This window comes from Urocampus carinirostris, chromosome 3 (genome assembly GCF_059441175.1).
Source record: "Urocampus carinirostris isolate Australia breed hairy pipefish chromosome 3, RoL_Ucar_1.0, whole genome shotgun sequence".
NCBI classification, from domain to species: Eukaryota; Metazoa; Chordata; class Actinopteri; order Syngnathiformes; family Syngnathidae; genus Urocampus; species Urocampus carinirostris.
The window spans coordinates 25,739,004-25,761,254 of NC_142351.1; the positions used below are offsets into that span (position 1 = coordinate 25,739,004).

The 22,251-nt window shown below is 39.2% G+C and overlaps 2 protein-coding genes and 1 long non-coding RNA gene across 5 annotated transcripts in view; all 3 read right to left on the minus strand.

The window, feature by feature from the left end:
- Nucleotides 1-8,524, minus strand: part of LOC148369280 (uncharacterized) — a 34,240-nt gene extending 25,716 nt beyond the window's left edge. For both annotated transcript variants that reach the window (XR_015849992.1, XR_015849991.1), the window contains exons 1-2: nt 8,391-8,524; nt 5,894-6,045 (exon numbers count right to left, since the gene is read on the minus strand). This is a non-coding gene — a long non-coding RNA (uncharacterized LOC148369280). The remainder of the gene's footprint in view (nt 1-5,893; nt 6,046-8,390) is intronic.
- A 656-nt stretch (nt 8,525-9,180) lies between these two features.
- hoxc5a (homeobox C5a) lies at nt 9,181-12,308 on the minus strand. The gene is made up of 2 exons (XM_088329925.1): nt 11,619-12,308; nt 9,181-9,805 (listed from the first exon to the last, which is right to left on the minus strand). Exons 1-2 carry the CDS (start codon nt 12,046-12,048, stop codon nt 9,597-9,599), a joined length of 639 nt encoding a protein of 212 aa, XP_088186051.1. The 5' UTR covers nt 12,049-12,308; the 3' UTR covers nt 9,181-9,596.
- A 686-nt stretch (nt 12,309-12,994) lies between these two features.
- Nucleotides 12,995-14,932, minus strand: hoxc6a (homeobox C6a). Of its 2 annotated transcripts, none has more exons than XM_088331237.1 (2): nt 14,302-14,932; nt 12,995-14,002 (listed from the first exon to the last, which is right to left on the minus strand). In XM_088331237.1, the coding sequence occupies exons 1-2, from the start codon at nt 14,702-14,704 to the stop codon at nt 13,677-13,679; spliced, it is 729 nt and encodes a 242-aa protein (XP_088187363.1). In that variant the 5' UTR covers nt 14,705-14,932; the 3' UTR covers nt 12,995-13,676. The 2 variants fall into 2 exon arrangements, with proteins under 2 accessions (XP_088187363.1, XP_088187362.1); XM_088331236.1 differs by having other exon boundaries at nt 12,995-14,005.
- Nucleotides 14,933-22,251: the final 7,319 nt, after the last annotated feature.

Below are 22,251 nucleotides of genomic sequence, written 5' to 3' on the forward strand. Positions count from 1 at the left end.
CGTTTTCCCTCCTGGACTGGCTCTTCTGACAAAATTTCAAACACAATGTGGCCCTCCACTCCTTAAGTTTTCTTACCCCTGATCTAAAGTATCAATGTTATGTTTGTTTTAAACGTGTGACTTTTAGCCAGAATTCACATTGCATTTCTTCAGAGTGCCCGTATGGATGTAATTTAATATTTGGTTTAGACATACAGTGCATCCGGAAAGTATTCACAGTGCTTCACTTTTTCCACATTTTGTTATGTTACAGCCTCTTTCCAAATTGTATTAAATTAATCTCTTATCTCAAAATTCTACACAAAATACTCCATTAAGACAATATGAAAAAGTTTTTTTTTTTTACTTTTTTTGAATTTATTAAAAATAGAAAACTAAGAAATCACATTTACATAAGTATTCACAGCCTTTGCCATGAAGCTCAAAATTGAGCTCAGGTGCACTGTTTCCACGGATCATCCTTGAGATCTTTCTACAGCTTAATTGGAGTACACCTGCAGTAAATTCAGTTGATTGGACATGATTTGGAAAGGCATACACCTGTCTATATAAGGTCCCACAGTTGAGTATGCATGTCAGAGCACAAACACCAAGCATGAAGTCAAAAGAACTGTCTGTAGACCTGCGAGACAGGATTGTCTTGAGGCACAAATCTGGGGAAGGATACAGAAAAATTTCTGCTGCTTTGAAGGTCCCAATGAGCACAGTGGCCTCCATTATTCGTAAATGGAAGACATTTGGAACCACCAGGACTTTTCCTAGAGCTGGCCGGCCTTCTAAATTGAGCGATCGGGGAAGAAGGGCCTTAGTCAGGGAGGTGACCAAGAAACCGATGGTCACTCTGTCAGAGCTCCAGCGTTCTTCTGTGGAGAGAGGAGAGCCTTCCAGAAGGACAACCATCTCTGCAGCAATCCACCAATAAGGCCTGTATGATAGAGTGGCCAGACAAAAGCCACTCCTTAGTAGAAGGAACATGGAAGCCCGTCTGGAATTTGCCAAAAAGCACCTGAATGACTCTCAGACGATGAGAAACAAAATTCTCTGGTCTGATGAGACAAAGATTGAACTCTTTCGTGTGAATGCCAGGCGCCATGTTTGGAGGAAACCAGGCACCGCTCATCACCAGGCCAATACCATCCCTACAGTGAAGCATGGTGGTGGCAGCATGATGCTGTGGGGATGTTTTTCAGCAGCAGGAACTGGCAGACTAGTCAGGATAGAAGGAAAAATGAATGCAGCAATATATAGAGATATCCTGGATGAAAACCTGCTCCAGAGCGCTCTTGACCTCAGGCTGGGGCGAGGGTTCATTTTTCAGCAGGACAACGACCCAAAGCACACAGCCGAGATCTCAAAAGATTGGCTTCAGAACCACTCTGTGAATGTCCTGGAGTGGACCAGCCAGAGTCCAGACTTGAATCCAATTGAACATCTCTGGAGAGATCTGAAAATGGCTGTGCACAAACGTCTCCCATCCAACCTGATTGAGCTTGAGACTTATTGCAAAGAAGAATGGACAAAACTGCCTAAAGTTGGTGTGCTAAACTTGTGGGATCATATTCAAAAAGACTTGAGGTTGTATTTGCTGCCAAAGGTGGATCAACAAAGTATTAAGCAAAGGCTGTGAATACTTATGTAAATGTGATTTCTTAGTTTTCTATTTTTAAGAAATTCAAAAAAAGTAAAAAAAAAAAAAAAAAAAAAATCACATTGTCATAATGGAGTATTTTGTGTAGAATTTTGAGATAAGGGATTGAATTAATACAATTTGGAATGAGGCTGTAACATAACAAAATGTGGAAAAAGTGAAGCACTGTGAATACTTTCCCGATGCACTGTACCAGCCTGATAATCCACATACACCCAAAACATTCATTTTTTGTAATCAAAAACCATTAGCAAACCAACTTAAAAAAAAATCTTCTATTATTAAAGCCCCAGTGTGTAACATTTGACCTCTAGTTGGCACTGCATTTTGTAATGTGAACACAAAACAGTGCCAAGAACAGTGAGATGCCAGACAAACATGGCGGCAACTTTAAGGTTGAGATTCCATCATGTCAAAGTAATGCAAATATTTGTTGACCTATGCATTTTTTTCATTAAAATTGGAATATTTCATTTACATTTGCCTAGTAATTAAATCAATGTTTTGTTTCCCTTTTGTACTGAATTAAAGTATTTTGTACCACTAAGAGGCACTTACTATTACACACAGCCCAGTTAAGGATTAATTGAAAAGGCAAACATTACAAGCACTTATAATACCTAAACAAAAATGAGAGGCTATTTCTCACCTTTTTAATAAACGCTTATCAGAGATTTTCTTTGAAATATGTATTGTTTTATATAAGTACGTGTGTTACAGGGGCTCAACCAGAGCAACGACGAACTTCCTTCTCATAAAGATGACAACCTACTAAAGTTCTGAAAGCTATTTTTCTCATTATGACCTTGCGTTTTTGAATTTCATAAAACAATATAATCTATGCAATTATTGGCAAGATGTCGTAAGAGCATTTTGCAATATAACACCCTGCTCACACAAGCCAGGCCAAATACAAGCACAAGACCACAACGCAAACAAGCGGAGCACCCTTTTTCCATCCCTGACAAAAGACACATTCATAAATGACTAATAATACAAACACAGTAACACTTGGCTTCGCTGAGTCAGGTGGATACAACAGATTCTATTTCCGTTGCTATTTTGCACTCCAAAGCCTGGTCTTATCTCAAGCAATGAGCATTTTGCTTAGCTTTTATCTCAGTGAAAACGTGTCTTGACTGCAATTCACAAATTCTAATTTATTGGACAAAAAAAGAGTTAGGCCAGTGTTTCTCACCTAGTGGGCGGGAGGCAAAAGTGGTGTTTTTAGTGGGTCAAGGGCTATTCCCATGGCAAAAGAATGCTAAGAAAATAAAAAAATAACTGAGGGTCATATAGACTCGTTACCAGTAGATGACGATCATTCCCTGCAAATACAAGTTGACACCCGCCAATTTACAGCACAGAAAAATATCGATAAAGTTTGTTAACACATGTTGAGTATGGCCAAATGCAGATACAGATGCGAATATATGAGCTTTGGATTTATTTTGAAGACAAAGGCTCTGAAGTAAAGTGTTTTTTTTTTCATAATTAAAAATGCAGCTAATTAGTTACCTTCAAAATATATTTTTTATAAAAGAGGCACATCAGACAATAAGGCGCATGGAAGTAAGAGTAAAGATTAGATTAAAAAAAACGTCAGAAAATAAAAAATAAACTATTCCATACAACTTACAAAACATGATAAAAGGAACTAGATGGATCATGGATACTGCATATGGTTACCACTTTTCTGAGCATTCAGTTGAAAGTATGCATTTACGATTTTATTTACTGTGTGTCTGGTCTCAAAAGCTAGGTTACAATGCAGAGCTTAATGCTCATTTCCATTTTTTTTTGTGTGAAATATGTTTTTGTGAGATCCTATACATTTCCATTTACGTATGACTTGTATGTGATCTCACATGTACAGATGCCAGAAGTGTCCTGCATACATATAGAGGAGGACACGGGCCTTCACACGCAATGTGCTCAGTGTTTGCGGAAGTACTTATGGATGGAGCGTATCCAGCAATGTTATTGTGCTACAGGAGGCTGAACAGAGTTTTCCCCCCAAATATTGATTAAATTCAAAACCTCACTTTTCCACCATGAAATGCTTTCTGTATTTTCGTCCGCCATGGTTGTTGATTCATTTGCTTCGTTCTGCCTCGTTGAACGAAGGACAGTGACGTCAGTCGCCTATTACGTGCAGGTCACATTAATGTCTCTCGACCATTCACTCAGCAGTCGCATTCCAAAAGATCAGATATGTATTAGAGTGAGCACCACATATGAAAGTGGCCTGGTATATGTGCCATTGAGACGGACTTTAACAGATCGCATACAGGTCGTATTTCTGCAAAAAAAAACAACAACAACAACGAAAAAACAGATTTTCCTGTAGTGTGTACCTAGCCTTAAGGCTCATGTAAAAAATGAACCCTATTTTTTTCATTCCTGGCAAATTTAAGGTTTTTAGGTGCGCCATATAGTCAGGAAAATACGGTAAAGTTTTACTCAAACCTGTTTTGGTTTTACTGCCTTTTTTTCTAGTTTCTATGGTCCAAACTGCACTATTCTTTCATTCAATAAATTTGAGAAGTGGAAATGCTTTCTTTACTTGGGTTGGGCCTTGTAACTAGGCTGGGATTTTGGATGCTGACGTCAGTTGAGAACCACTGGCTTAGGTTACACAGTTAACTTATATGAGATAATGCGTTTTAAGAAATGTAATAATAATAATAGTAATAGTAGTGGTAGTAGTAGGAAAGGAGTGATAAGGCTGCTGATAGTGACAACTAACTGCGTTTGTGGGCGCCCTACTTTGTGGGAAAGCTCATGACATTTCTATTAGCGCTCGCAAAGATGTTGGAAGCCTTTTATAGCGCAATAAAAGCTGTAAATCAGTCAGCTTTAAGCGACCGCTGGCTCGCAACGTGTTTCACGAGGTCGTGCACGGTAGTTTGCACTCCTCGGTGTGGCTGCGTGGCTCGCCCCCTGCGCATTTACTGGGACTCCCAAAAGGACTGTCGCGCCCGCTTGTGTTTCCACGCAGAGATGAGGCTGATGGCGGCGAGTTGCAGCTGCCCATGCATTCCCGTAGACACGTATTTGCGATTGTTTTCGACTCCACACAAATTCGGTTCTACAGGGTACATATAGACAACTAATGAGGATCTTTGTCAGCCATGACGCGGTACATCCAACTCAAAAACACAGCACAGTGTCATTATATACGCTCAAGATCGTTGCACGCAAAAGAACGAAGAATAAAGAGGATCCTCCACAACAACCGCTGGTTCGCAACGTGTTTCACGAGGTCGCAAAAGGAAGTACTTATATGAATATTCAATTGCAAGTACGAAGCCTGCTACAAAGGGTCGCCGTGACAGCGCGGATGAAAAATAAGTTTCCATTGTTCCCAAGCATTTCTTTCTGCTTGCTATTACCATACTGACCGCTCGCTAACCTTTCTCGCTGCCACTCTGCGAGCTAATGAGAAAAGACTTGGATGAAAAATGTTGAATCGGACATGTGGCCCTGTTTGTGGGTTATTAAAAACGCCGAACATAGCGCAGATTGTGAATCGATGGCATTGATCGCCAAAGATATGCACGGGAGACTCAAGAAACGACTGCACGTTTCCAATAGAAAGGCCTCCCCTCAGAAAAAAATGGGTAGCTTGCAACACAGATATGTGCTCAATTCAAAATGTTGATATACAATGGATTGTACCTCCGCGATGATGCATTTTCATACACGTTAGGCCGGCTGACCCGCGCTTCACCTTGCGCATTTGACTGCTTCCAATAGTTCACTGCCAAGCGTTATTGATGGAGGGACATCAATGAATTCCTTCCTCGCACAAATGGCTTTCAGATCCTGTACCGAGTTCAATAACTTGTTATAATGTAGAAGTAAAAAAGATGAGGCCCCCAGGCGGATTATTTGGCTGTTTCATTTATTCATCGTAGGGCTAATTAAACGGTCACTCTCCTAATTAAACGCTCTACACGTGTATTGAACCCGATGCATACTATGTGGTGGTTCTGTGTGCAAATTGGAGTCTCAATGGCACCTGACATGGACGCTGCAATATCACTGATTAAATGGCCGTAACGTGCTTTTAATCAAATTCTTAACCGAATGCACTGTATATTCACGCATACCCCTCCCCCGAACAATATCGTCCAGTCCCCAAAAATATCATAGTTACACTTTAACGACTACAATGATGTACAATTAGAGCATACTTTCTGGGCTAATGTGAACATTTCCAACAAAAACTGCAAATCTAACCTTTTTGGAAGGAGGAGGCCATGGGGGAACCAGCTGCTGGACTTCAAGCACATAAAAAGCTGCCAAAAGTGTCAGATCTCCACCGCAAGACAGGTGGACACGCCACACGTCCACAGCCCCATGCACTTCCTCGCCCTCACCCACGGAAAAATCTGCAAAACACAAAAGAGACAGGAGATCAAACATGGGGCCTTGAAGAGAGGTTTTTTTTTTCAGGATGGAATGTTTGTATATATATATATATATATATATATATATATATATATATATATATATATATATATATATATATATATATATATATATATATATATATATATATATATATATTACTACAACCATGACTTCTACTACCATTACCCTATTTGTTAACGTATACGTTTTTCCAGTATTTCGTAAGGTTTTTGAAATTGTATACGCCGTATAAAAACATTGTACGGGATTTTTTTATAAACATTATTGCTTATTAAGTAACACAGAATTGCCTGCAAGTAGTAAAATTCGGAAAGGCTTGTTTGTGATGTTTTTTGATAAATAACAAAAACTAATAACATACAGATTATCTTTTTTTTCTTCGTTTTTATTCTTCATTGTCTGTCTCACTGTGAGTAAATAGGTGCCGTGTTAAGATTGTAAGGTTTGTTACCGCTTAAAAAGGGTAATTCCAATCATTAATAGGGGGAGCAATTGGCTGAGGTTGACCGGTTTGTACTATTACTACTTCTACCACTACTACACTGCTACTACGGACAGTCATAATGATAATAATAAAAATACATATGAATAATAATATTAATCATGATAAGAGCAATAATAAAACTAATTAAATAGAAATATTTTAATAATAAGAATAAAACACTCTATGCCAACCCATAAAAATAACAAATGTATAACAGGCAACTTATTATATTTCTTTTTTGACTGGTGTTTTAGTTGTTTGGTTTTTAAAATGTTCCTTTTTACTGGCTCTGCAAACAACCACGTGTACTGTGTATACGTGTTTTTATTAAATATAGTGGTTTTGTTCGCTCTTAAAAAACGGAAATGGGGCCCGGCACCTTTAGAATCCACGTTAACAAAATACAACGGCACGAAATGTGTGTAACGAAATGACCTGCGTGTTTTCATGTCAAATCGTTTGGAAAATAAGTTTTGTTTATTTAAATCCAGTTAACAATTTCTGATGACTGTTTTAATGTTAGTGACAATGTTATTACATTTGAGAAAAAATTAGATTCCTTGGAAAAAATGCCACACAAGAACGGAGGAGAGATATTTACAACGGACGGGTTTTGACACAAAACAAGAACGAAAACCTTCCCGGGCTAATAGCCACGAATCAAATATCATTTAATGCAACCCGTATAAAAAGAATTTGACTTTGTTGTCACATTGTGGATAAACTAAAGGTAGCCAGTGTGCATTGGGATTTGATCCTCTCAATGTAGGTCGAGACAAAAGAAAGTCACCCGGAAGTGGCCTGGACATCATGAATAATAGCCATGCTGGCTGCAGAGGTCAGAAGAAGAAGAAAACAACACACACACACAGACACACGCACACTACCAGTGAAAACGGATGTTTTTATTGTTTCACTTTCAATGCCGACGCACAAAATTGCTCTTAAAAATAGTGTCAGACCTGAGCCAATTCCATATCATCAACGCGTATATACTGCATTTAGTGAAACAGTCGCTCCAGGTGTTTTTTAATTTTATTGTGACTTATTTATTCATTGTAAAAAATTATAGTGATATTAACTCGCGTCAATCCTGCTTTTCGAATGCACGCACACGCACCACTAACACGCACAGAGAGCGTGTTGCACAGTGCCCCCTAACGGAAGTGCTTTCTGCGTCTGGATGTGTGTCGGGAAACGTGAATATTAACACACACGCAATCACACCTTGAAAAGTCTCAAATGAAGATTCCCGACAAACTAAATTCAACTTGTCGAGCAGCTTCTGGCGCTTACTGACACGCACACACACCCGGCACACACGGGTTCAAATGAGCACACAACAGCAAAAGAATTTACTCGAACAAAGAGTTTTCAATTCTGACAATGCACACACACGTCCAGCGTTTTTTTTTACCTTTTAGAGTGATTTACATGTACAACAAACCTCCAGTGTTGCCCTCGTTTTTGATGGCTTCCTGCACGTAGCCACAATGATGCAACACTTACTAGGTTATTAGGTTATTTTACAGCTTTCGCTTTGTTAGTGTGGTTGCACCACTACACACTCAGCTTGTTTGCAAACACAACCGCCTTGCATCCCTTGAAACAAACACACACACACGCTACAAGACGATATTGTTTTTGTTTAAGTGTTTTATTTTTTATCAGAATGTGTGTGTTTTTCATTCAAGTTTAATTTGACAATTAACACATTCAGTATTGATATAACTAAAAAGATGTCACTAATTTCTTTTGGTTTAAAATGTATTAAATCAATGGTCATGTTGGTGTTCTCTGCGTATAGCATTAACTTACAGCTTGTTCTGCAGCCCGCACCGACCCCGAGTTCCCTCATCCTCTGTGGTCCATGAAAGGCGAATGCATACAGGCCAGCCGGCAGCTGCGATTCTCGGACAGTTAAGATTATATATGATGTGAATATATCGAAGGTTTGTCAGCTCTTCCAGGCCATAAAAGCCACTTAAATGACACCACGTGCTTCTCAAGCACCATTCACAGGGCCTGCTCGGTCCAATTGGCATGTGTAACCTTGTAAACTTTAAAATCACCCAAAATAAGCCAGCGAGGAAAGCGTAAAAGGCCACGTTGGGCCCTTGAGACATGGCGTGGAAGGGAAGAGCGTGCACTGACGCCGCTTCTCATTGGGAAATTTTGAGGTGAGTTATTTTTATTTTTATTGTTTTGTTATTTTTATGTCAATGAATTCAAATTTAAATGATAGCAGTAGTGACGTCATCGTTTTTGTAAAGGAAAGCAGATTTCAGCATTGTTGTTTACGTGGGATGGGGGTCATATTATCTCAGGCGAGGGCTTCCTTTCCTTCTCCTGGCAAAACAGGAAGCAGTCCGTCTGGAAACTGGGCCAATAAAGTTTTATGGGGGGGCCTTAAACTTCATTGCACGTTTGTCACTCGGTAAAAAGGCGCACAGGGTGGCTCGCGAAGCAGACTTCAAAACGGTGGAGCATATCGTTTTTTTTAAACGATCTGATTACAGCACTATTAGGCGTCAGAATTGTCATAAAACCAACGGCGTAATGATTGTAAACACAACACGCAGTGCTTTTGATCACTTTATTGGTTACAGTCAACGATGAAGTTTTCTTATGTTACTAATTCACGAGGGACCAAAAGTTTTTTTACACATTACATACGATCCTGTTGGGTTACATATATAGTTCAGTCATTCACAAAGATACACCACCAAATACAACATGTTACTCGTAAAAAAGGTTGTTTGTGATCACATGATAATAGAGGTATATTTGACGTGGCTGGAACCCAAAGCACCACTGTGGCTTCTTGTCCCCCAAAAATGGTCTTATCGTCGCTAATTAATTTAGCAAAATAAGTCAATTGATCAAAGTGAGTGCTCATCAATACATTGGATCCCAACTTCCAACACTAATTGGTGAAGAGCCACAGTGAGTGTCATGATGTCATTGCCCCCCTTATGCAGGTCATCCGGAGGTCAGAAAACCCCCTCGTGCGATTTTCCTTTTCTACTCTTTGATTTTTATCTTGGAGTCTTTCTTCCACTTCATGCGCCGGTTCTGAAACCAGATCTTGATCTGGCGCTCGTTCAGGCACAGCGTGTGCGCGATTTCCACGCGCCTGCGACGGCTCAGGTAGCGGTTGAAGTGGAACTCCTTCTCCAGCTCAAGGGTCTGGTAGCGAGTGTAACTGGTCCTCGAGCGTTTGCCTTCAGATTCTGACAGAGCATAACGACTAGTTAGCAGGAAGAAAAGTACAACCGCTCAAAAATATACATTTTATTGTATTAACCAGACCACATGTGTTACTAAAAAATAAATGCTGAAAAAATAACGAAAACAAGCATCATCAAAATAAACTTTCATCATGGCCTTGAGAAATGTCGCTTTGTTTGTTTTTAAGTCACGTCATCGGCTTTCTTGTTGTGTTTAGGCATTAAATTGAGCAAGAAATCGGAGGCTTTAATATGGAAATGAATCTATCAAAAAAAAACTACAGTAAAGTGCTGCATGTGTTAGCATTGAAACCGAGACTTTTACTGTCAACACACTCAAAATATTTATATTTATATTTATATTTATATTTATATTTATATTTATATTTATATTTATATTTATATTTATATTTATATTTATATTTATATTTATATTTATACACTACTATTCAAAAGTTGGGGTCGCAACGAAATTTTAATTTTTTAACGAAAGCAAAGTTTGATTGATTATTTTTGTTTTCAAAAAAAAATAATTATTTCTAACCTTTCCATTGTTTTACTATACTTTATGTGTATTCAGTAACTTGTTTTGTTCGTTAAAAAGTGTGACTTTTCAAGGAAAACGCACTATTGTCTGGGTGATACAACACTTTTGAACGGTAGCGTATACATTTATTATTTTTATTTCGTTACACAAATATTCATTTAAAATCAACAGTGTCATGATTTAACAATAATGTTGGTCTGGGTTTCATTTCTGTACGTGAAAAAAGTAAAATATTTGTTTTGTGCTATTCTTATGAATAAGTTGGTCGACGGTGTCAACTATGCTTTCGATGCTTTAATCTGCTCTAATTATCTGATGCAGCCTTTTTAAATAAAATTTTTAAAATTAACATTTTAATAAAATATGATTTGTTCCATAAACCCTTCCCCTTGCCCCCTTTAAATGACACTTTCGCCGGATGAAATGTTCTATTTAACGAACTACCTGCATTTTTTGGGCGCTAAATTGCCTAATGTAGGCTTTTTAAACTAACATGTGGCATTGTAAAGTAAAATGAATGGTTTGGTGTAGAATCAGTTGTTCATGTTTAACTGAACAAAATGTTCAAACTGAAAAGCATGTTGTTTATAACACCGTATAAACAAAAAACCGAAAGTATATTAAACCACATTTTACTTCCTATTTCAATCCCTTTTACAAATATAGACAATGGTGGCATATTTTTTAATCTTCCTTGCGGCGTGCTGCCCGGCAGAAAACCTAACTGCCTGGTGCAGGAATGTTTGCATACTATAGTAAGACAAAACAAGAGCATTCACAGTAAAAATGTCCACAGTCCATCTGCAGCCTGCAGCCAAATTGCGGCTCCAGTGCTTGCAAAAAGAGTGCACGCGTATTAAAATCTTTTCGAGGTGAAAAGTTCAGACTAGGGTCAGGTCATTGGTGTTTCCCAGAGTTCAATTTGAGGCTAAAGCTTCAAACACACACACTCGTAGAACGCTAATGTAAAATCATATAAGCTGATGAATAAAAGAAGCAATTTAGAAAACAATTCTCAGAGATGAATATATGATATCATTTGATAATTTTGTGGCAGTTTGATCTTTTGGTCCAATTACTGCGCCATAAATCAGCCCTCGGATCACCTCTTCGCCGTAATAGAGCAGGTTTACGAGCAATGGATGCCTTTGTCATAAAATTTATGACCGCCAGTTTTTATTATTTCCTGCGTTTGGCCTATAAAACTCACGAGGGAAAGTGGACCGCTCGAAAAGAAGTGCAGGAGATGAAAAGGGAGACAAACTTTACCGTGGCTCATGTGCAGTTTGGTCATCCACGGATAAATCTGCGGTCCGCGCTCGCCGTGTGGCCCTCGGCTGGCGTTGGTGCTCCTTGGCCCGATTTGTGCACTTTCCGGACTCTTGGTGCCTTCCTGGCTCCGGTTGCCGCCTGACCTCCCGCTCCTTTCCGCGACTCTTTCGATCCCGGCGGAGTCGCGCGGTGTCGGGCCGCAGTGGGTGTTCGATCCTGGCGGGAGAGGAGCCTCCGGGCAGCCTTGCTTAAAATTCGTTTGCATCTCGTTTCGTCCACGCGAGCTGTTTGGGACAGGTCCCGTAAATCCGGCGCTCCCATTGACGCCTCCGTGACACAGACTGGACCCCACCACACCGAAGCCAAACATTGGAGAAGTTGTTCCGTTCGCCTTCCTCACGTTGCAGCTGTCAACATAAGAGCTCATTTTCTCCCCTTCGAAAATCTGTTTACACGTTTAACGCGGAGATGCTTTCTGGCTAGACGTTGCTCTTGTTCCTTGATTTGTGTTGAACATTGCTTTTCTCGGTGGTCCCGTTTGGAATGAAAAAAAAATCACCCTCTGCTTTAAAAAATAATCCAGGATTTATAGGTGGGGTAGCCTTTGCTATCTTTTTTTAAAAAATCCTCGATCCGATGCGCACTGCCCAAATATGGCCTATTTGTGGGGGATCACGTGCGCATGTTGGCCAGTCATAAATTGGCGTTGAAATTCAATGGGGATATTGATGAATAGCAAAAACGTGTCCAGTAAACTTTGAGCTTCTGCTTGGTGAGCAGCCTTTTGCGGAAAAAACGAGCAGAGTGAGACAAGAGCGTCATCTGCTGTTGGGAAGTTGGCAAGACGGACCCGGGCAGACATTCACTGCATGGGTTAGGGGGGGTTCATTAATCTCTACCCACTGCAATACTTCCTCTCTCACACTGTCTTACCAGTAAACAAATAAAAACAAACAAAAACATTGGAAATTAGTTTTATTGTAGAGTTTTGCAACTTCCATAAAGTTTAAACTATCCAGCACCGGTAATGTTTACTTTTATCTCTTCTCAATTCTGTCAAGTGTCACATGTATTTGTATAGCCCTTAAAAAAGTCCCAAATGAATTATGCCCAGAACAAAATCACAACATCCCCTAATCTGAAACCTGCATATGGGCAAGGGAAAAATCAAACACCTCTGCATGAGAAATATGAGAAACCTGTGTAAACATATTTCCCACAAAATAGCCTAATAAAAAAGAACTGTATAAACCACACAAAGAACATGGCATAAACAGTATTTTTTACAAATATTTTATTCCATGACTCACATACATGACAAAACATGAGCTTTCAAATAAAAAATGGAAACACGTACAAATATATCTCGTAATAGTGTCAAATGGGAAAGTAAAAATAGACGGGAGCGGGGATTTAACATTTCGTATTATACTTTAGCTACCAAAGTAACTAAAACCTCTTTTTAGGATTTACACAAGTTCATGTTAGTTCGACCAGCCTTTTTACAGGAACTGAAGCAATGTTTGCATTTGTTTGTGTGCTGCTGTCTATTCGTGAAATGCTCAAGTTTCTGCAATACTCATGTATACATTTTCGTTTTTATTTATACATATTAAAGTAAATTACAGTATGCACAAATGAAGAGTCCAATTCATTTCCTTCTTCCGTGGAATGTCGATACGAACTTAACACTGTATAACACTGTATTTGGGGAGCAGAATATTCACAGTGATGCCGTGGTCGGGTTTTACGATAAATAGTTGATACTGGCATTGGAAATAACGTAGGAATTAATACTTCGTTTTTTATTATTTGCACAATACAAGTTTGATACTCACAACAAGGTAGAAAAAATAACAAACATAAGTGATGCAGATTCACATTGTTTATAATAGGGCAGAAATTATAAGGATTTATTCCAAATATTTTTCTTTTTTTGCAAGGCTTGACACCCCTGTGGTATGAGTAAAATAAAGAGGGGAAGTCCATGCAGTCGTCCTTTTGAGCTCCATTTTAGGTAGTAATGTTGGGGTTCTGTTCTCTGTTTTCTGGAATTTATTCCTTCTTTTTCTTGTCCTCGTCCGCCTGGACCTCGTTCCCGGCGCCTGCATCGACGCGCTCTTCGTCTTGCGTGCAAGAGGCCGCCGTAGATTCGGTCCCGGCCACCGTGGAGCTGAGGTTGCTTTCTTTCTTCCACTTCATGCGTCGGTTCTGGAACCAGATTTTGATCTGGCGTTCGCTCAGGCACAGCGCATTGGCGATCTCGATGCGTCTACGGCGGGTCAGGTAGCGGTTGAAGTGGAACTCCTTTTCCAGCTCCAGGGTTTGGTAGCGGGAGTAGATTTGACGCCCCCTGCGCCTGTCTGTCCCGTAGCCCACTCCTGCTGGGATAAAAAGTTGCCTTTTCAATATGGGTGTGTTTATTAAGTATTTTTGGGTGGTGGGATCAATGTTAAAGCTATTTTAGAGTTCTATTAAGGACCTCTTTCTGTAATGATAAGCAAAAGTGCCATGTGCCTGAATGCAAAGTGTTTGTTGGCAAATGCAAAGGGCTCGTGTACAAGTCGAGGAGATACAGTCATGTTTTATGGGGCCATAAAAAGTAGCTTACTCTCTTGGTGAGACAAATCGTAAAACGGGGCCCATTTCCTTAATTTATTTGCCGCTAGTAAAAACTCACCGCTGTGTGAGTTCATGCGCTGCATCCACGGATAGATTGGGATGTTGCTCTTCTGGTCCTGGGACGCCCTGCCTTGCTCCAGCGTGTAGTCTTGACCAATGTGGCTCTGCGCGCTGCTGAGTCCCATGTTTGTTTGCCTGCAACTTGGCAGGACGTCCTTGTCCTGCAGGAAGACGTTGGAGCCGTAGTCGTACTGAGTTCGGCCCGAACCGAACACAACGTTGTCTTGCGGCGAGTAGAAAGGTGCGGCGTATATTCGGTGGTTCTGGCTGACGGCGGCGCCGTACGACGAGAAATGTCTGACGGTGTCATAGGTGCTGGAGTTGATGGGCACGTTGGGTAGAACCTCTTGGCCACCGGATAAATGGCAAGAGAGCGACGGGTTTGCAAAATAAGAATTCATACCTTGCGTCGTAAACCTCTTCTCCAACTCTCCCCACTTCTTTATCGCTCTCTTTTCAATCTCCCTTTCCTGTAAATCTCCCTCCCGCGTGTGTCAGCCAACCACACCTTTCCGTGTGCTCTTCTTCTCTTTTTTTCCTCCTGCAACCCCCCACTGATGGCACCCCAGCTCCTCAGCCTCCCCTGTTACTTTGACGATTCAATATTATTAATTTGCAATCTCTGGGTAAGTCGCACAAAGCCCGAGTGTTATAGCCGAGCCTTGGCTCGCTCGGAGACAATATGACAAAGTCAGCTGACCCTGCTCCACCAATGGCGAGGCGGGAGTGCGGCAGAAACTCTAGCTTGTAGCCAAGAACACCAGCATTACTGCAAAATGCCGATAAACAGTGCAAGTGGCACACGCTGTGCATGTCTTTTTTGTGGGCGCAGGCGCAAGGACAGAAATGTTTATTTTCATAGTTTACAAGTAGGACCGTGCCCCATGATTATGAAAATAGGAGGGAGAGAGGGTACATTTGCATTTAAATGACCACCATTGAGGATATCATCGTGGAAACCTGCATGGAAGTGTTTTTTTCGTACCCAAAATAATACATTTAAAAACACATGCTTTCCCCCCAGCGGAATATTCCTTCTACAAATTGCCATTTCAAAATAATCCCAAATCACATCGACGACTTCTCAGGTGGCGTCAATGTGTCCACTTTTGTACGAAATCCAACATAACTTGCAATGAACAGGGACACTAGTAAGAGTGCTTTAATTGACTCGAGTGTGTGAGTGTGTGAGGGCAATGGAACGAGCGACGTTCCCCAGTTCTATGTACCCCTTAAAAATGCAATATAAAAAATTAAATAAGAAATATAAAAAATGGCCGCATAAAACATATATATATATATATATATATATATATATATATATATATATATATATATATATATATATATATATATATATATATATATATATATATATATATATACATATATATATATATATATATATATATATATATATATATATATATATATACATATATTTATATATATGTATATATATATATATATACACATATATATATGGGCGCCACCTGGCTGTACTTGCCCAGGACACACCACAGGAAATGGTGCCCCTACGGGTTTTGTGGTTAAAGGATCAATGCATTATATTTAAAAAAGAAAGATTATATATATATATATATATATATATATATATATATATATATATATATATATATATATATATATATATATATATATATATATATATATATATATATATATATATATATATATATATATATATATATATATACATAAAACGTTTGTGCTTGTGTGTGCGTAAGTGTGTGTGTCTACAGCAAAGCCAGATATCTGCCATAATGCACAAAAGTTTGTCAAAAATTGATTATCTCAGACAAAATACGCGTGGTATAGACACGCACACACAAATGTACACACACTTTTGGAGTTTGAAGAGCAGAGTATTTTCAGTCATTCTGGTGCATTCCTGTGAGCCGTGCCGTGGAGGTTGAGTAGGCAAACTGATGATTATCTGAGCAACAAATGATGGCCTTGCAAATTGCTTTTGAGACGCAACGCCTGCACACAAAATTTGAGCGATCGTCTGCGTGCAAACACGCCCTGAGTGCGAACACGAATTATAATTGTCGTCTTATATGTTTTTACCCCCTTCCTCCATTGATGAATGGCGCTTAAATTCCAAGTGACTATTTACGTGTAAACCATTTCATTCTGTGTACTACTTTTAAATAATAGATTTTCAACAAGACAAACGAGGAAACAACGTGAAAAATGAGCATGTCTGGCAAATGTATTTGTTGTGCAATTACTGTCAATTGCCCACGAAAAAAAACAAAGACGAGGAAGTTGCTTGCCATAAAACCTTTCCTTCCCTTCCATTTATTTGTGGCCATGTGTGACCGTTGCGTTCGCAACAAATGTTCTTCTAATTTTATCTTCAACTTCGAATCTCAAATTCAGCATCCCCCAAAATCCGGTTGTTTTTAATGCAAAGTTTCAATTTTCCCATTTGCATTGAACGGATTTCAATCACTCTAGTACACTACAAAATTTAAATAGTTAATTTAACCTCCAAATGTTTGCTAGACACTAAACAACACGGCCCGTAAAGTTTTGGCTTGTAAATAAAGCCGAAGGGTGAAGCCGAAATGTGTGGAGCGAAGCTGGAATGCAGCAAAGGTTGTGCCACTGTGCACTATTTGAAAGGTCATTCTTTCCCTTGTGTTTTATTGTTTTATTGCAGCCCATCAGGCGCATCACATGGCAGGCTTGAGCGGCTACGAAGCAGCCTTTTGGTCAACTTTGACACCGGCTTTTGGCGGATATCCTTTTTATTTTTTACAGAAGAAAAAAACATATTTTTTTCCACAAATGCTGTCAATTTTCTAGTAATCATAAAAATAATATATAGTTCTATAATCATTCTACCTATTATTCTAAAAATGAAGAATTGTTCTATATAATTCTTATTCTTATTGCAATTATTTTTGTTATTATTCTTATTCTTATTCTTATTCTTATTCTTATTCTTATTCTTATTCTTATTCTTATTCTTATTCTTATTCTTATTCTTATTCTTATTCTTATTCTTATTCTTATTCTTATTCTTATTCTTATTCTTATTCTTATTCTTGCTGTTATTTTTATCGCTGTAATTTTTATTGCTATTTTTTTATTGCTATTATGCTTATTATTATGCTTATTATTATCATAATATGCAAAGGAAATTCAAGATCCCGTTTCAATATGTGCTTCTTATATCGCTCCTTCTCAATAACCAGTAACAATTATATAGCAACTGTACAATTCCTGCAATTGCATCAGTCATGATGAAAAGGTAGCCAAGGGAGCTTAAGACTGGTAAGCCTTGATGTGTTTTTCCTCTTTCCCTCCCCTCACTAATAAGGACTAATTCCGCTTGTAACAATGTTAAGTCATCTATAGGCACTTTAGCGTCGCAGGCTGGCCCAATTACGTCCGGAAGTTTTCGACTTTATGCTCGTTATGCAGTCAAGAAAGTCGGTGCCCGTCGAGCGGCATGTTGATCCACACGTCATAAATTAAGACCATTAGTGGGCCAAGACTTTTGCCCTGTCGGGAGTTTTAAATGTGGTGATGGGGACAGATGCTCGACTTAAATGGACGCTTACTTAAAAGCAGAAAGCGTTTTTTTATTTTTTATTTTATTTCCACCTTGAGTGGTACAATAAATGGAAATGTATTAGAATGGACTATTTGTTTTTCTCTGCAGGAAAAGAATTGGACCATTACAAGAGCAGATCTTCGCGTGGGGACAACCAACTACTTGCGGCAGCGGCTTGGAAAGGATTGAAGAGGCTCCAAGAAGCAGAATTTGACAATAATCACATTTTGAACGGCTTATTTATTAGTAGCACAAAGGAAATAAGCTACACACTGACCCATAGATCGTTTTATTCGTTGCCTCTTCACACAAAGTCAATTATAGAGCACTGGCCATCAAACAAAACACCAAGACAAATATATTCTATAAATATGATTTTGAAATTATGTAAAAATGTTTGAAATATAACCAATGGTAATTGTATTACAGATATAAAAAATACTTTAAATTAAAGAACAAAACAAATTAATGTTAAAAGCCTGTTATAGACACGTACACACGCATGCATGCTGCAGCTGTTTACTGCACGTGTCTGCGGGGATTTTTTTGGGCTACTTCCGTCAGGAAAAAAAGCTGGAATGCGTTTGATGACAATTCATATAAATATCTAACTCAGTGTTCCCTAATCCTGTAGAAACTACCAAACCCCAAAGTTTTCATATGCATATGGTTTACTGAACCTTACTTTACTTTAGTCAATACTAAAATGTGATTTATTTACTTTTTTAGTCACGCAGAGCATGTTATTGCGACTGACTCACCAAAACCCCAGGATTCGATCAAACCCTGGTTAAGAACCACTGATCCAGCTAGCAAGAACCTTTTCAGCACAATATACGTAGACGCCCTTATATTTTACACGACCACACACAAGCACATATTTGCCAAATCTGTATCACCAATTCCCGTGTCAGTAAATATGACCGATAATAAACAGTATCAAACAACCTCCAATCGAAGCGTGAATTGCTTATCTTGTGTATGTGAAAAGCAACGTGACGTGTTTGGTGCCTGCAATTCAGCAGTGGGAAACCAGACCCAGCCATCCAGTACACTCACACTAGCACAGACACGCACACAAGTAGGTCAGCTGACATCCGCAGTGAAGCAGCAAACAGCTAAAAAAAAAATAAAAAAAAAATGCCCCGCCTACTTCCACATTGTAACAAAACCAGTCGCTAGGGGGCACTGTGGGGAGCTACAACAACGTCTGTGCATGTGTAATCTTGTCTCCGTGCGTAAGCGCGTGTACGTGCGACAGTTGGAGCGCGCCTCAATGCAACAACAATAATGACACGATATTATATTAATCAGTTGAGACAGTAATCATATCAGGATGGAACCTTTAAATTTACTGTATTAAACAGCCATCAGGTAGAGTCACAGAAAGCTGAGAAAAGAGGTTTCTTTAAACATCCGCATGCTGCACCGTGAAAACTGTCTACGCGCTTCGGCGTCAAGTCAGCACACACACCTTGCGCATCTGCACGTCTGCGAGACCACGCGCGGCATTCAAACGCGAGCAGTGAGAGAAAACGTGCGCGCGCGAGAGAGAGAGAGAGGGGAGAGGGAACAAACACCCGGTCCCTACCTGCAAAGCGCCTCCACGGGGTCTCCATCGTTGCACCATCACGCAGCCGCCCACGAAGACACGGCGTGTAGAAGTCCAATTCTCGTAGCTCCTTTCCGTCATCCGGAGGGGAGAACCGCTGCAGGCTGGCTGGCCTCCCTCTACCCCTCCCCCTGTACGAGATGCATGCGTCAGGAAGTCAGACGATGGCACGGCGACGAGCGTCAAAACGTGTTTTCTCCTCCACGTCGCAGTGGAGGCTTAGAAAAGGAAGCTTTTTACAGGGCTGCAGCCTGCTGTGTCGCTGATTCAAAAGAAGGAGCAGGGAATAGACAACAGCATAAAGTTCATGTTCATAGAGCGTGAGCCACGTGGTTTGCTGCGGCCAATCACGGGGAGCCGTGAGTCGTAAACTTTTATTACTCAGCTGTAAATTTCTCCCTTTAACAACCAGGAATGTTTGCACCCATCTTTGCCTTTCCCCCATTTTTCGAATGCAGCAAATATAAACTGAAAATACTGATATGGAATTCAGTGAGTTTTATTGTTTGTTTATCTGTCAAGTCATGTTTATTTGTGTAGTCCACAATAACAAAAAGTCTCAGAGGGCTGCACAGACCACCATCACCTCAATATTTTTCTGGGGAGGGATACGAGTAATAAACTTATTTTGTCCATTTTCCTTTTATGTTGTACTCCAAGAAAAAAAATCATCTGACGTTTCAAAAGGTGTATTTACATTTTTGGCAGTTCGATTTATATTTAATTTGTCAAAATGTGCATGATTTAGTCACTAGCTTTACTCTTTTATCAACCATGTACAATATTCTTGCACTAGTATTATGTGACACTGGGATTAGCTGCTAAGTAATTTAACTACTACATCTAATTCGTTTTCTACGTGATTACACTTGCAGGGAACATAACAGACCGCCATGCAGCTGAGCAAAGTGTACAGACTAAATTATAAAATATTAGAAAATAAAATGAGCCCGTTGATATGAATGAGAGAAACTACAAACCTATTTCAAGGCCCCTTGCGTGTCAAAGCACATGACCAAAAACGTCCAATCAAGAGCGCATGTGCACTGCCTAGACAACGGATCAAATTAAGAAAAACAGCATGGTGTGAAAACAAAGACCCATACCAAGGTTTTATGGGAAAATTCCTTCAAGTAGAAAATACAAATAAAACGCACGTTTGATTGGGAAAAAAACATCTCAAAATAATTCTAAGACGTCAAAAGGCCACCTTCAATATGTAATAGTCCTACAGTTGTCCAAATAGAAAGCAGCCAAGAGGAAAACAAGAAGCAACGCGTGATATTATGCCCACTTGAAGGAAAGCTGACTTTTGTCCCCTTAGGCCGTCACGTGAGCGGCAAGAGGAGCACAAACCAAGCACAAAGCAGCAGCTTCGTCTTTACACCACCAATAAAGTTTACAGCAGGTACACTAAACTTTAGGGCTTATGTCAGCCCTCTGGTGAAAATACGCTCACAAATGTAGAATAATGTGTACAAGCGAAAGGTTGACGCGTAGGACAGATCCGGATGCTTGGACACAAAATGAAACGAATTAAAAGGAGTCAACATTCTGCTAAATGGGAAACGAATTGAAGAACATTTTTTTCAAGTTTATTACTGTGTGTCAAACACAATCTATTATTATTGGATGGATTTTCTTTTTACATTTTTTTATTTTTACAAAGGCATTTTTGCAGGGTGTCAAAACACAATAAGATTCTTGATTTTTTTTTCACGATCATTTAATTTTTAAGCCTATATACAATTTGGTTTCAAATAAAAGACATGATATCCTCGGAATGCAACCTTTTCAAGGAGAGTAAAAAAAGAAAACCAAAAGGTTGGTGCAGGGTATTTTCTAGTTTGGGAAAGAGGGTTGATCATGATAACAATTTAAAAATTTGATGTATTTACATGAAATGAAAAATCATGGGAAAAAACTTTTGAAAATGGGTATGATTGGATTAAAATGCTAGGGTTTTTTTCTCCTTGTTGTTTTTCTGTTTTGTTTTTTAAATATTTTAATTCATCAACCAATGGCTAACTATATGTAGATATTGTATCCATCACTCTTTTGCTTCCTAAAGAAGGGTGGGTGTAACCAGGCTGTATTGGCACAAGACACACCGTCAGGAAAATAGTAGCCTAGTGGTTGAGCGATCCCTCCATTCACACAAACACATAATGTATTATATCTGCAAATGTCCACGAATTTATTCTTCTAAACTTTGTATTGATTCAGCTTTATTTTACTCTTGTGGGCATCCTTAAGAAGGAAAACGAAAAAAAAAAAGAAAGAAACAGACTAGTAAAAAAAAGGTAGTTTGGGGGGAGCAGAATCTGCCCCACCCTGTTCTGTCCATTGTTTTAACGTAATTAAATTAAACGTAACAAACGTATTGCACATTGAAATTTACTACAATTAATTGGTTCAATATGAGCACAAATGCAATAGTCCTTGTCTCAAAAAATGTGCATATGTTTTTTTTTTGTACATTTTTTTGCAATCGTGAGACATTTTGAACTTTCCGCCTGAAGTTTGTAAAGCCAGCTCACATCACACTGCTGCAAACCACACCTTACTCGCTTAGTACGTTCTCAAACCTCACCAATGTTAATAACATAAAATATGTTTTTTTTTTCATTCCAAATATTATGAATCTGCGGATTCATTAAAAATGCCCTCAAAAGACAGGAAGTTTTTTTTATCAACTTATTATTAAAGGAATTCATCAAAGGGGTAAGCTTTGGACAGTGTGCACG